Source organism: Megascapheus bottae, chromosome 13, assembly GCF_031878675.1.
Source record: "Megascapheus bottae isolate mThoBot1 chromosome 13, mThoBot2.hap1, whole genome shotgun sequence".
In the NCBI taxonomy this organism is placed as follows: domain Eukaryota; kingdom Metazoa; phylum Chordata; class Mammalia; order Rodentia; family Geomyidae; genus Megascapheus; species Megascapheus bottae.
In genome coordinates this window covers 57,419,017-57,433,357 of record NC_143521.1, presented here as the reverse complement: position 1 = coordinate 57,433,357, position 14,341 = coordinate 57,419,017, and the positions used below count along the sequence as shown (strand labels likewise).

The window sequence follows — 14,341 nt, the reverse complement described above, 5'->3', positions numbered from 1 at the left end:
TCCATGAAACTCTTTATCTCCAGTTAATCAGCAAAAAGAAAAAAGAAGCTGAGAGACAGTGTGAAGGAAATGAGGTGTGATGTATAGGATAATTCTAGGATTAGGTTTTTGGGGGGGAACAGTTGAATTACTACTGTTTTTTGTGGTTGTGTGTGTATGTGTGTGTGTGTGTGTGTGTGTGTGTTTTCCAGTCCCAGGGTTTGAACTCAGGGCCTGGGCACTGTCCTTGGACAATTTTTGCTCAAGGCTAGAACTCTATCACTGGAGCCACAGTGCCACTTCCAGCTTTTTCTATGCATGTGGTACCAAGGAATCGAGCCCAGGGGTTCGTGCATGCTAGGCAAGCACTCTACCACTAGGCCACATTCTGGCCACTTATTAGTATTTTTTTTTTTTAATGCTGGTACTAGGGCTTGAATTCCGTTAGCTGTTTCACTCAAGGCAGGCACTCTGCCACTTGAGCCACAGCTTCATGTGTGATTTCTTCTGGTGGTTAATTGGAGATAAGAGTCTCACAGACTTTCCTGCCTGGACTGGCTTTGAACTGTGAACCTCAGATCTCAGCCTCAGGAGTAGCCTGGATTACAGGCCTTTGCCAACAGCACCGTCAAACTGCTCTCAACCTCCCTATGGTTGTGCACTTGGGATGTTGTGTCTTTGAAGGAGTAATTCAATGTGGACCTCAGTTTCGACACTGCTTCTTCTTGGCTCTCCAAGGGCTTGAAGATCAGATGGAGCCTGATAAATCTCAGGGGTTCTGAGACCCACTTTGTGCAAGTGGGGAATGTGACCTCCTTCCCTCTCCTCCTGTCGTAGGTGTCAGGGCCCAGCGAGTCACAGACCCTGCACGTGCAACTGATTGTAAACAACACCAGGACAGCCATGTCCACCAACCTCTCAGATCTGCTAGTCCTGGACTCCATTACTGGGCTGGCCCTTAGGGAGTCAGTTGGAAATAAGACTGCAGATGGACTCCAGGCTTTCAAGAAGAGGTTTCTGCACGGTAATAGCAGGGATGGCAAAAGATGGGGATACTGAGGTGCCAGCTGGAGCCGTGAGCTCTCTGCAGGGTTGTGGGGTCAGGCATCATCGCAGATCTGCTTAACGTGGTTCACAGGTGACCACTCAGAATCTTATTTCTTATCTTAGACAAAGTGAGATTCGAGGAAAGAGTTCTCTGATTTTCTTGAGATACAGAGTCAGTGTTTGTTTCTGTTTTTGTGTTAGTGGTGGACCTGTGGCTCACACTCAAGGCCACTTTGAGCCACACTTCCACCTCTGGCTTTTTGTGGGTTAATTGGAGGTAAGAGTCTCATAGCTTCTCCTGCCCAGGTTGGCTTTGAACCATGGTCCTAGACCTCATTCTCCAGAGTAGATGGGGTTACAGGCTTGAGCCAATGGCTCCGTCTTATAGATTCAATGTTCATTTCATGAACAGTTTCAAACCCACACAGAGATGGGGTTAGCATGGCATCAACCACCACTCTCCAGATTGCTGACCCTCGGGAAGAAGGACAGCTCATTTGAGTTGCACTGGACAGAGGTGGGAGTGGATGGATGGCCTCAAGAAACATGCTCATAAGCCTTTTAGATGTGTTCACCCATGTTTAAGCATGTTTTCTGGTGTGTTAGTCAACTTTCTGTTACCGTAAAAAACCCAGAGGCAATCAGCTTATTCAGAGGAAAGGTTCATTTTGCCCTACAGTTATGGATGCTTTTGTTTCATAACTGGGTGGCCCCATTTCCTTGGGGCCACGGTGGCACATTGTAGCTGGAGCTTGTGGTAGAGGAAGGCTGTTCACCATATGACAGGGAATTGAAAGACAAAGGGCTGACCCCCCCCACACCTGTGGGAGGACTCACTCCAGTGTCTGGGCCTTCGTCATCTCCCCACCTCCCAGTACAGCTGTGATCTGGGGCCAGATGTTGAACACAGGAGGCTTTGGGTCCTTTGCTGTTCACTGGAGGGTTGGCTTTCCCAGGTCTCTTCTAGAGGTGAACTGTCACTGGTTAGTTGGTTAGTTAGGCAGGGGATAGAACCAGTTCTGGGAGCTAGGTGTTACCATGACTCAGTTTATTTCCCTTGGGGCAGGGACTTCCTTTATCCTTGGCCAGTAGTTCACATTCAGATGAGGGAACAGACACCAGGGTGGCTGAGAACCTTGTCTTTATTGTTAATGATTATGATTATTATTAGATGCTCTTTTCTCACTAAAGCCAGTTGTATAAGCCTGTTATAATCCCAGCAGCTCAGGAGCTGGGCAGGGGAGGGGGGGCAGGGCCATCCAAGTTCGAGGCCAGCCTGAGAGAAAAGCATGAGACTATCGGAAAAACTAAAGGGGTGGGGGCATGGCTCAAGTGGTGAAACACTCGACCCCAGGACTACAAGTCAAAAATTAAAAACAAAAGCAAATACAAAACAAGGCCTTTAATGAAAATACAGTGGTACCGAGAGGTATGAGTAAGTCAACCTCTCCTAGCCTGTTTCTCCTTATGCTCCTTGCAGAAAATAATGTGTTCCCCATCACCTCCCTGGGCCTCTTGAAGGACAGGAGAGCTAATGGAGTGACTGTGCACCATATGTCAAGTCTGATTGGCCACTGAGAGTGACCATGACACTGGGTGGACAGGTCTGACTGGCCACCCTCCTAGTAACTATTGTCATGTCACCTCTTTATCACCGTGCCTTCCTTGTCTTAGCCTTTGCCCCTCTGCCAAAGCTAAGTGAACCAGTCAGGACACTCAAGGATGCTCACTGGACTCTCCTCTGGCGAGGTCTCCATGAATGGAGAAACCAGGCCCACTGGCCATGGCGGGGCCAACCAGGAGAGAACCAGGACTGCTGTCACCACCATGGGGGAGCCAGGTCTGTCCTAGGAGGACCAGGGAGCTGCTGGCTTCTAGGACTGCTGCACTGCCCCACATTTACCGGCCACTGGAGGGGCGCTGTGGGTGATTGAGGCTGGGAGAGGGCAGCCCTGTCTGGGGTAGTGAACCAGCTGAGGCCCGGGAGTCCAGGAGCTGCTGTGTGTAGCTTACTCAACTGTTTTCTACTCCCAGAATCCTCCCATCCAGGTCCATGAAACCTAGAGGCTTCTTGCTGTAGACCTTGCAGTACAGGGTGAACTGCTGTGATAGAGTGTGGCTGGGTGGGGGGCGTGGCCAGATTGGGTGGGGGTGTGGCTAGATTGGGCATGGTCAGGTTGGGGCTTGGCCAGATTGGTTGGGGGCTTGGTCAGATTGGTTGGGGGCGTGGCCAGATTGGGTGGGGGTGTGGCTAGATTGGGCATGGTCAGGTTGGAGCTTGGCCAGATTGGTTGGGGGCTTGGTCAGATTGGTTGGGGGCGTGGCCAGATTGGGTGGGGGTGTGGCCAGATTGGGCATGGTCAGGTTGGGGGCGTGGCCAGATTGGGTGGGGGTGTGGCTAGGTTGGGCATGGTCAGGTTGGGGCGTGGCCAGATTGGGTGGGGGTGTGGCCAGATTGGGTGGGGGTGTGGCTAGGTTGGGCATGGTCAGGTTGGGACGTGGCCAGTCCCCTTCCTGATGCTCAGGTGTTTCTCTCTGAGCAGTGGGAGACACATACTTGGTCAGCTATACGGCCTCGCTGGACTCCGGAGCTGTTGGGACTGGGGAGAGCCTGAGTCTTCCTGCATGGCTCACCTTCCAGAGCTGGTCACCGGTATTTAGTCCCACTTTCATTTGTCTTGTCACTGCTGAGGGGGTAAGGGCACAGGTCAATCCTGACCGCTTTCCTGATACTTCCCGCCCTCCTTTTCTTTTTCCCTCTTCTAGTCTTTCCTTCCTCCCTTCCTTCCCTCCCTGTCTCCCTTTCTTTCCTCCCTCCCTCTCTCTCTCTTTCTCACTCCTTCTTTTCTTCCATCTCTCCTTTTTTCCATCCTTATTTCTTTTCGTTTTCCCTTCTTTATTCCCTTCTTCCTTCCCTGCCTCTCTCCATCCCTTCTTTCCTTCCTGACTCCTTTTTTCTTCCCTCTCTTCCTTTCTTCTTCCCTTTATCTGTTTCTTCCTCTCTCCTCCTCCCTCCCCCCCCTCCCCCCGCTTTCTAATATCACTGGAATAAGGATGTGACCTCTCTGCCCTGTTAGTAATCTCTAGTGACTTGTTACCTTATTGATAAAGATGGGGACTTCACATTTTTTTTTTTCTGTTTGTGCTATATTGGCTTGAACTCGGGATGTGGGCACTGTCACTTAGCTTTTAAGCTTGAGACTGATGCTCTGCCACTTGAGCCACAGCAATCCTTCTGGCTTTATTGTGGTTCATTGGAGATCAAGAGTCTCATGGACTTTCCTATCCCAGGCTGGCTTTGAACTGTGATGCTCAGATCTCAGTAGCTAGAATAACAAGGTGTGATGAGTCGAGATACTAGATAAAACGTGCAAACCATAATGCCATAGTATGGGGGCCATGAATTTTTCCATCCAGAGGCCGTGACACACAGAAGGACACAGATACACCCAAGCAGACGTGATGCCAGGGAAGAAAGTCCAGGGGACGCTCCACAGTTGTCAGTCCGTAAAGACTCAGTTTTACAAAGTCTGTCTCTCCTGAACTTTACTAGAAGTTTGATTCCATGGAGGCCTTCTGTGGTTACCTGCTGCTGCAGCAGACTTGGGGTGCTTTTGCATCTTTCCCCAGTAGCTAGACCAGCATTCAAGGCAGAGCAATCTGTCATAGTACCGGGTGGAGAGCTGGGCAGGTTGCAGGGCTCATGAACCTGAAGACCAGGCTGTAGATAACAGCCTGAGCGTGGAGGCTCAGTCTTGAGCTCCCCGTGCTGTGGACTCTGATCTCTGAGCACTGGCATGATGCCCGGAGAAGAGAGTTTCGCGCCTGTCTGGATATGATGAGTCCTGCTCAGCATGCAGCTGCACTAAAGGATTGCACAAACGATGTGCCAGGTCACACTGAGTGTGGTGCTTAGAGTTCAGTCCCACCCACCCCTAAGATTCATGCAAACCCATGCAGATATGTGCAAATACATACAAACATATGCAGGTGTTCCTGAAATCTGAAATCTGTAAGATTTCTAGTCACACACGTTTCGGTGTCCCAGCAGTGTTAGACTTCTGGTACTAACTAGACCTACGAACCTGGCTTCTGCTCCTGTCCACCATGTGCTCTGACTACACAGCCTGCTTGCTGCATGCCAGGCAGCCTCCAGCATCAGTGTGCAGCCGGCATGTTACTTCATGGTTGACCCAAGTATTTCTCCTTTCTTTTCTAGAACAGAACAGAGCTCCGAGCTTACATCACTGTAACAGCAGAGGAAAAGATAACGGTAAGAGAGGACCTGTGCCCCGGTGTCTCACACGGCCTTTCTCGTGCCACATTCTCTCTTTTTTTATTGTAATGCATAGAGGGGTTGCAGTTACATTCACCAGATAGTAGGTGTATTACTTCTCACACGTTGATACTCCTGGTCAAGTTTTTGTCCCCATTTCACTCCCCCCACCCCCTCCCAATCATCTTGTTTTCTCTCTTCCCTTTCCTATTTCAAATAAACAAATGAATGTATATACAACATACTAGGTAACAAAGTCAGATACAGTAACTATGAGATTAGCCAAAGGGCAACAAAAGAGAAATAACATAGTACATTAAGGACAACAATCACACAAGATAAAGCTCTTGTTTCCATATCCTGGAGATCCTTTCATTTAGTCTCATATGACCTTTTGTATCTAGGTTTTGCAGTATTGTAACCCTCTGCTAGGAGAGTCTAGATGTGTACTAATTATTACAAATGAGAGAAACCATTGATCCTATGTTCCTTTGTGTCTGGTTTAGTTTACTTAATATGATTTTTTTTCTTTAGTCTTTCCCTTTCCTTACAAATGGGGCGATGTCGTTCTTTCTGATGGCAACATAGAATTCCATTGTGTATAAATACCACATCTTGTTGATCCACTCATCAACTGAGGGGCATCTGGGTTGGTTCCATAGCTTTGCTATGGGAAATAGTGCTGCAATGAACATTGTTATGCTAGTGTCGTGCCATGTTCTCTTAGGCTTATGGGGCGCTGGCCCTGCAGGTGGGCTGGAATGCTGGAGGCTCCCTCTAGGGACACAGGCACCCTGGGGATTCTGAGGCTGGCTGGCTGGTTTCCCAGATGGCCTTCCATGGGCAGGATGTGGTGGGCATAGCCTTGCTTCACTGCAACATCTGCACCCTTGATTGTTCTGTGCTATCCCCACCAGGTCTGGGCCAGATAATGGTGGTGTTTTGTCTTCTAGAACACGTGGTCAGACGGGAGTTACACTCTGTACCATTAGTACTTTTCTGTGTTCTTCAGCTGATTATTCACAACACACACTCACATAATGCTGAGAAGGTTCAACCACTGTGTGTCAATCAGTTTGCTCCAGAGCAAGAGCATGGGCATAGGGTTTTTGAGGGAGGGGGTGCTTATGAAAGGACTTGGCTCATGTGATCAGGGGGCTAAAAAGTCCCAAGACAGGCCATCTGCCAGCCTGGGACCCTGGCCCAGGGGAGGCTGTGGCAAATCCAAGTTAAAAGAATCAGAACAAAGTGGTGGTATAACTTGGCCTGAGAGCCCAGCCACTGCTCAGGTCCAAAGGCTGGGGAGCCCGGAGTTCTGAGTCAGGAGAGGGGGGCGGACACGTGGCCTTTCTTATGGTTTTGTTCAATCCGGTTACTGGTGTTGGGTGTGGACTGTCCCCCCTCAGTCCCCTCTGCCCCATGCGCTGATGTCCCTCAGAAGCACACCTACAGTAGCTCTTTCTATAGACGTTGCTTAAGCCCCACACTGGACGAGCATCTCTCTTCTCTGAACGCCTCCACAGCTTGGCACTCTCAGGGGCTCATGGGTGCCACATCTTGCACCGCAGAGCTGCCATTATTTTGTGCTGCCGATTCCATATGTAAACAACCTCATGTCAACGCACACCAAGGTGAGTTTTCCTCCAATGCCAGCACCAGCCTGCTAGGGTCTCTTAAGCCCCCGCTCCAGGGCTCGGTGGTATTCAAGGGGACTTGAAGGTTAGGCAGCACTGTCCTGGTAGCTGTCACTGACTAGTGAAATCAGCCAAGGGAAAAGACACAAGAGCAGAGTGTGGAGCCCCGAGCTGCCAAGTCCACTCTCTGGGGGACACCACAGGGACCCAGGTTCCCCGGTACCGAACTGTGATAGTCCATGGAATGTTACCCACCGGAGAAACTCCTCAGAGAAGAGCCAGAGTGCCCCCAAGGCCCTGGCCATCCGGGTACCTAATGCCTGGCCTGTGCCAGGGCCCCAGATTAGAGGACAGCAGACGTTCAGCCGTGTGACAATCCAAAGAGAACACTGAGCATGCTCCTCGGATGTTCTGGAAACCTCAGATCCAGGCTCCCGGCGTCAGCTGGGGCCCCTAGCCTTACCTGTAGGCCATCATGGGGTAGCTGTGTTTGTGGATCTGTCAGCTGTTCTCTTGCCTGACTGGAAAGTGCGAGAGTGTTGTGCCCAGGCTGTCTGCTCATAGATCCCTGGGGGAGAACCATGAGCCCAGCGCCACGGCATCAACCAGAACCCTGTGGAGAATGGAAGGGCGAACGGGAGGGGGCAGGACGAGTTTCAGCAGGTCTATCATTGTATGGGGCAGCAGCAGGACAAGGTCACAGTTCCCTGTGCTGTTTTCTGAGCTCCAGGGGAAGGACTGTCCTGTCTTGATTCGTTCTGCATTCCTCAAGTACCTGACCTTGAGGTGACCCCCTCCAACAAACACCCTCGACGGAGATGGTTGTCATCCACAGTGAGGACTGCTGGTCCTTGGAGAAGGTGGCAGTCACCACATGACTAATAAATGGCATAGGACTTGTAGATATGTATGGCCCGCCTCCTCATGCTGGTCCTTGCCTCCTATTGTAAGGGGAAATATAGGAAGCAGGGCCCATCTCAGATGCAGGCTGCCCCTGTCCTGGTATCTTTGAGCTGGGGACCCATTCCAGCAGCTGTAACCAGTGTGGCCATGGAAAGTCCCTGCACTACCTTTATCCAGTGCCGTGGCACAGCTGGCTTGGGGATGAGAAAGCTTGGCTCCAGTCCCTGCCCCCCTCCACTAGTGTGTGACCATGGGTATGTTACCAGCCTCCTTGGGGCTCAGTTTCTCCAAGTGTGAAATGAGAGAGAAAATGGTAGTTCCTAGAGCTTGAGGTGGTTGCCGTGGTAACCGATCAATCCTGGTCAAGCCCTCTGATCAGTGCAGGTTGTTTTGTAGGCCTCGATTGGCATCAGTGATAGCCACTGATGTCATCAGAAACCCATGGGAACAACTCTATACCAGGTGCTCTGCGAAAATCGCGCCTATATTGTTGCTGTCGTTTGAATAAGGAACGTTCCCAGCCGCCCACATACCTGAGGCCTGGCTGCTGGCTGGATCCTCCAGACTCTGACTTAATTACCCAACTAGTCCCCGGATGGCTTCATAATTCTCTGGTATCTCCGGGTGGAGGCGTGGCCTCATGGGAGGAGGTGGTCTGTGAGGGTGAGCCCGTGGGCTCTCTCTTGGTTAGGCCTCTCCTGGAAGTCTTTGTCTGTTTCCTGTCCATCATGAAGTCCATTCTTCTTTTCTTCCTGCCCTCCCTGCCACGATGGACTGAGGGCTCAGAAGCCATGAGCCACGTGCATCCCTCCTCAGTGAAGTAGCGCACGCCAGCCAGGCTCCTCACCTCAGCGACGCCAAGGAGCTGCTTCAGGCACTTAGTATGATCTAACATTCAGATGCCCCCTAGGCCTGCTCGGCCCAAGACGAAACTCTGAGGAATGGAGCTTGACAGCGTGGGGACATGGATACCCGCCCATACCCTTCCACCCTCCACTGAATCACACTGACACACAGTGCACACTGAGACCTGGATATGTGACGGGCAGTGGAGGGTGTGTGTGCTGAGGACGGACGAGGGGGGCGGGCCAGGGAGGGGAGGGCACACCCAAGCTTTCCAGAGGAGGGAACCTTCACTGGGTGTCCCCCTTCACTGTGACACAGATGCTTCCTCCAGGTGGCGTGTGAGATGTCTTTGCTCATATCAGACAAGTAATTCTTGCTCTCTTAAAGATGATCTAGTCCTAGTGTCTCATTTTTGAGCACAAGTTCAGGTCTAGACAAGTCTGGGAACTGACCAGGGTCCTGATAGTGCAGCCACGCCATTGCTATGGGGAACAGAGCTGTGTTCCTCATCCACGCTCTGCGCAGGGCACTGTAGGACCAGCCAGGCTGTCTTAGGAGGTGTGGTGTCTATGTCTGGGGTCATCCAGATTCCCCACTGGGGACCTCATGGCTGCCTCTCCACTTAGCAAACCCTCATGCTCTCTGCTTCTCAAGGCAAAGGATTCCAACAGAATTATAAAGCAAACAAACAAAACTTTTTCCAAGGAGGTCATGGTCACGGTCTTGAGTGTCCTTCTATCTTCCCCTGTGCTTTGGGGAGTGGGTGGGCAGGATTTAATAAATGACCCTCTGGATGGCTGGCCCCCTTCTGTTTCCCAGGCTCCCCACACACAGAGATGCTGGAGGAAGCAGCATTCCCACCGTGAGTGAACTGTCGCAAATGCTTGCTTCTCTGTGCACGTCTTTGAGTCCATTTGTTTCATAATTGAAGTCAAAACTCCCCACAAGGTTGGGGGTTTGGCCTAGTGGTAGAATGCCCGCCCAGTATGCACAAAGATCTGGATTTGGTTCCTTGGTGCCATACACATAGAAAAAGCCAAAAGTGGGGCCGGGAGTTTGGCCTAGTGGTTAAAGTGCTTGCCTAGCATGCATGAAGACCCGGGTTCGATTCCTCGGTACCACATACATAGAAAAAAGCCGGAAGTGGAGCTGAGGCTCAAGTGGTAGAGCTCTAGCCTTGAGAAAGTCCAAGGACAGTGCTCAGGCCCTGAGCTCAAGCCCAGGACTGGCAAAAAAAAAAAAAAAGCTGAAAGTGGTGCTGTGGCTCAAGTAGCAGAGCTCTAACCTTGAGAAAGCCCGAGGACAGTGCTCAGGCCCCAGGATTGGGGGAGAAAACTCACATTTTTTCTGTATATCTTTGTGACTCACTCTTGGATTCTGAAGGGTGTGTTTGTCTCCCGGCGCTCTCCATAACGGTGGCGAGAGAACTCGGGAGGCTTTTCCAGGGCCAGCGTGTGATGCATGGGGTAGCAGGGAGGAAAGGGAATGAGGGTGCTGGGGGGAGCACCCCACTATCCCTTCTTTTTGAATTCCAAAACAATGAGCCATTTAGACTCCGCACTGCCAGTGATCAGTGGTGGGTCTCTCACTGCACCGATTTGGGGGTGTCCTCAGGTGTGAAAGCTTGGGGGCTGAGTTTAGTTAGCTTTGGTCCTCTGCTGGGTCCCGTCAGCTCCAGCTGCATACCTTAAGGGACATTGTGCCCTCTTCCTCTCCAGAACCTTACACGTCATTCAGAAACTACATCTACTGACAGTCTTGGATTTTCCTACACTGTTCCACCATCTCAGATGACTCACTTGATTCTAGCATGCTTTAGAGCCCTGTTATTGTAGATTTGTTGGTTTTTTTTGTGTGTATGTATGTGTGTGTGATAACTTACACAATATTGAGTGTGTTCACAATGTTGTCTATCACCCTTATCTAGTTCCAGAACATTCTCATCTCGAACACCCCAGAAGGAAGAATCCTCCCTCCCTGCTCCTGGTGACAACCAACCTGACTTCTGTCTCAGGACATTTCATAGATTTGGGGTTGTATAGGTGTACCCCTTGTGCCTGCAGGTTCTGCCCAGCCACGGTCTCCATGCCCTGGGCTTTGTGGTCTCCTTCGTCGTGTTCCTTGTGCTGAGCTGGGCTGCGCTTATCTTCCTGGTGCGGTGCCGCTGTCTGCAGGGAAGTGCCCTGGCTAGGCGCCTGGTGAGTCTCCTGGCGTGTCCCGGAGGGAGCTGGAGGGGTGCTTGTTTGGCGGTGATAATGTGGGGCTCACCTGCCCTCCTGGCAGGTCTCAAGGCTTGATCTATGGGTCAGTGCCCTCATCCAGGTCCCTCAGAGATTGGTGTGCTTCTCTGGGTGCCTTCCCATCACTAGTTCTTTCTGGAAGCTCTCTGTGTGGGTGAACACAGAGTATCGATACAGACTCATGGGGTGCGGTGTCACATGTTAATACGTGTGGACACTGGGGCTCCATCAGTGCTGCAGGCACACCCATCATCTTGGATTCTTGTCCTTCCTGTGTCAGGAACATTTCAGATGTCTCTTGGCTGTGTGTTTTCCTTGTGGACCTCGCAGGCTGCAACTGCAGTGACTCAGGATCACCCCAGGCCCAACCCCTGAGGAGGTCCCCTGTGTCCTTGTCCCTCTCCATGTCTAGAAGAAACGGAGGCCTGAGCAGCTTGCTGAGGTTGGCAGAGCCCAGGCTGGGACCTGTGTCCTGGGACCTCAGTCTCGATGCAGGAGACCCCGTTCCAGCCAAGGACGGCCACTGTGCATCTGTCCCTGCCTCCTGGAGGGGAATGCTGACAGCTTTTTGTGTTGTTATTGTTGGTCATGGGTCTTGAACTCAGCACTTGTTCCTGGGCTTTTCTGCCCAATGTAAGTACTCCACCACTTTGAGCCACAGCTCCATGTCCAGTCTTCTGGTGGTTTATTGGCGATGACAGTCTCACAAACTTTCCTGCCCAGGCTTGCTTTGAACCATAGTCATCAGATCTCAGGCTCCCAAGTAGCTAGGATGACAGGTAGCAGCGACGGGCGGGCGCCCAGCGAGCACTGCCATTTCAAAGTGAAGTGAGCCCTGTCTTCTTGGGGGGCAGATGTGAGGGGATGGGCAATGCCTGTGTGATCAGACCTGGTACACAGTGTCCCCAGGCAGTCGTCCGCCGGGAGGATCCCGCGTGCCCTGCTTCCTTGACAGAGGATGGGATTCATCCCCAGAGCTGTGGGGGAAGAGCAGAGCACGAGCTGTTTCAAGCCTCAAGACCCCAGAGACGTGCAGCGCTCAGGACAAAGCGGCCATGAGACAATGCCCTGTAAAACAGGAGACAGCTCCATGCTGCATGGACAGGGGAGGGCCCCAGGCTGCTTTCTTCTGCTTTTCTTTCTCCATGCTGATCCTCAGCTTCTTTGTGTGCACAGTGGACACTGGCACTGCCGTTTTGACACTTCCAAGGTGGCACAAGCAAAGAATCTAAGCCAGTCCCTCTGGCACGAGGGCAGGAGTTCCCAGACATTGACTGCAGCCGTCACCCCTTTCTACACAGGAATGATCAGAGGACAGAGACATGTCTGCATTCAGAGTTGGCTGAGCTGTCTCCAGTGTCTTTCCAGCTCCTCTGCTTTGTGGTCCCATGTTGCCGAGAAGCCAGCCAGATCTGTCAGAATGTCAGTTACGCTTTCTGAAGTCTGTTTGGGGAGAAATGGCTTTTCCTCCCTCTGCTTTGTTTTACCCACATAGCGCCCTGTCCAAGCCTTTCTTTGATGAGACGTGGTCACCTCAAGGAGGTGGTACAGGTGACACTGAGCCCTATCTTCTTTCCTAAGTGTCCCCAGCATGTGGTGTTCCTGGTAAAGCCCACACAGCCCTTCTCTCCATACCTCTGCTGCAGGATCGGCACCTCGAAAACAAGGTGGAGCCCTCGCCATTTGCCTTGGCTGACGGCGTGAGCGAGGACCTTTCCCTGAACGACCAAGTGGTGACCATCCTGGCCTCCGAGGACCCCGGGAGCATGCTCCAGGCCTTGGAAGAGTAAGTTGACAGAAGCCGGGTCCTACGTGGATGGAAAATACTCCACCTCTGTTTTTCTAGCTTTAGAGAAGCGTAACTGACATAACACAGACACAGCTGTTTTGGTGTTCAGGCTGTTGTGTTATCACATGTCTGATGGTGTACCAATGAGGACGTTCCTTCTAAATGCTGGGACCCTGTGAAGCTCTTTCCGTCTGCTTCTCAGGTAGATTTTACTTTTAGATCAGCTTTAGATCTATCAGAAAAATTGGAACAGTAACACACCAAGTCTCCTATGGTTAAGATCTCAAATCACTATGATAAGTTGCCATACTTGGTGAACCAACTATTGATTTGTTGCTACTAAGTAAAGCCGTTTTCTTCACATTTCCTTAGTGTTTTTCTTTTTCAAAAAATGGATTATTTTCCTATATCCAGATCTCATCTAGGCACAACAATCTACTTAATTGTCATGTCCATATATTGATTGTTAATTTACCATAAGGTCAAGTAAACTTTGTTTTTTTTAAATCCTTCAGAAACATTCACATCTGCTTGGTCATCTTCCTATTGGCAAAGACCGTGTCTTATATATGGGTTTTTGTTTGTTTGTTTTGCCAGTCCTGGAGCTTGAACTCGGGGCCTAGGCACTGCCCCCGAACTTTTTTTTGAACAAGGCTAGTGCTTTATCACTTGAGCCACAGCACCACTTCCTGTTTTTCTGTATGTGTGGTACAGAGGAATCCAACCTGGGCTTCATGCCCGTTAGGCAAGCACTCTACCACTAAGCCATATTCCCAACCCCTTTACATGTGTCTTGTCCCTATTGTTCTATCATGGAACCTCACAGACTATTTCAGTGACTGACCTTCAGAATCTAGATGAAGGAGGAAAGGGAGAAGAGTGGGTGGGGGCAAGGAGTCCTTACCTGCAGTCAGCACTCAAGGGGCTCTTGGTTTGGTGTTGGCTCTGTGTGATGGAGTTCTTTTGACCTCTGTGTTGCACAGGTTGGAGATTGCAACCCTGAATCGAGCAGATGCAGACCTGGAGGCTTGCCGAACCCAAATCAGCAAGGATATCATTGTCCTTCTGCTGAAGACTCTGACCAGCAGCGGCCACCTCAGCCCCCAGGCAGAGAGGAGGATGGGTGCCGCCTTCAAAAAACAGTTTCTGCTGTTGGAAAATGAGATTCGGGAGGAGTATGACCGGAAGATGTTAGCTCTGACAGCTGAATGTGACCTGGATGCAAGAAAGAAGACCGAAAGCCAGTATCAGAGGGAGATGGTGGCGATGGAGGAAGCTGAAGAGCTGCTGAAACGAGTTAGTGAGCGGGTATGTCAGCTCCAAGAGCATTCATGTTCCTCACCCACCTCAGAGATGCTTTATCTGCCCACCTGCCCATGTGTCTGTCCGTGCATCCATGCATTCATCCATCTGTGCATCCATCCATCCATTGATCCAACCCATCCATCCATGCACCATCTGTCCATCAGGTCTGTTCATCGGTCTACCATCCATCTACCCATCCATCTATCCCCTTGTCTGCCCCATTTATCCACCCATTCATTCTTCCACCCACCTCTCTGCCCATCCATCCATTCATCTGTCCATTGGTGCTTTCAGCCACCCATCCATCCATTCACCCATCTCC

At 51.1% G+C, this 14,341-nt stretch overlaps 1 protein-coding gene across 2 annotated transcripts in view; it reads left to right on the top strand.

Moving 5' to 3' along the window:
- Evc2 (EvC ciliary complex subunit 2) overlaps window positions 1-14,341 on the top strand; it is a 50,345-nt gene that overhangs the window by 2,801 nt on the left and 33,203 nt on the right. For both annotated transcript variants that reach the window (XM_090343842.1, XM_090343841.1), the window contains exons 4-9: window positions 817-1,003; window positions 3,570-3,679; window positions 5,246-5,299; window positions 10,749-10,883; window positions 12,572-12,711; window positions 13,698-14,022. In XM_090343842.1, coding sequence (XP_090199968.1) covers window positions 817-1,003; window positions 3,570-3,679; window positions 5,246-5,299; window positions 10,749-10,883; window positions 12,572-12,711; window positions 13,698-14,022 — 951 coding nt within the window. The remainder of the gene's footprint in view (window positions 1-816; window positions 1,004-3,569; window positions 3,680-5,245; window positions 5,300-10,748; window positions 10,884-12,571; window positions 12,712-13,697; window positions 14,023-14,341) is intronic.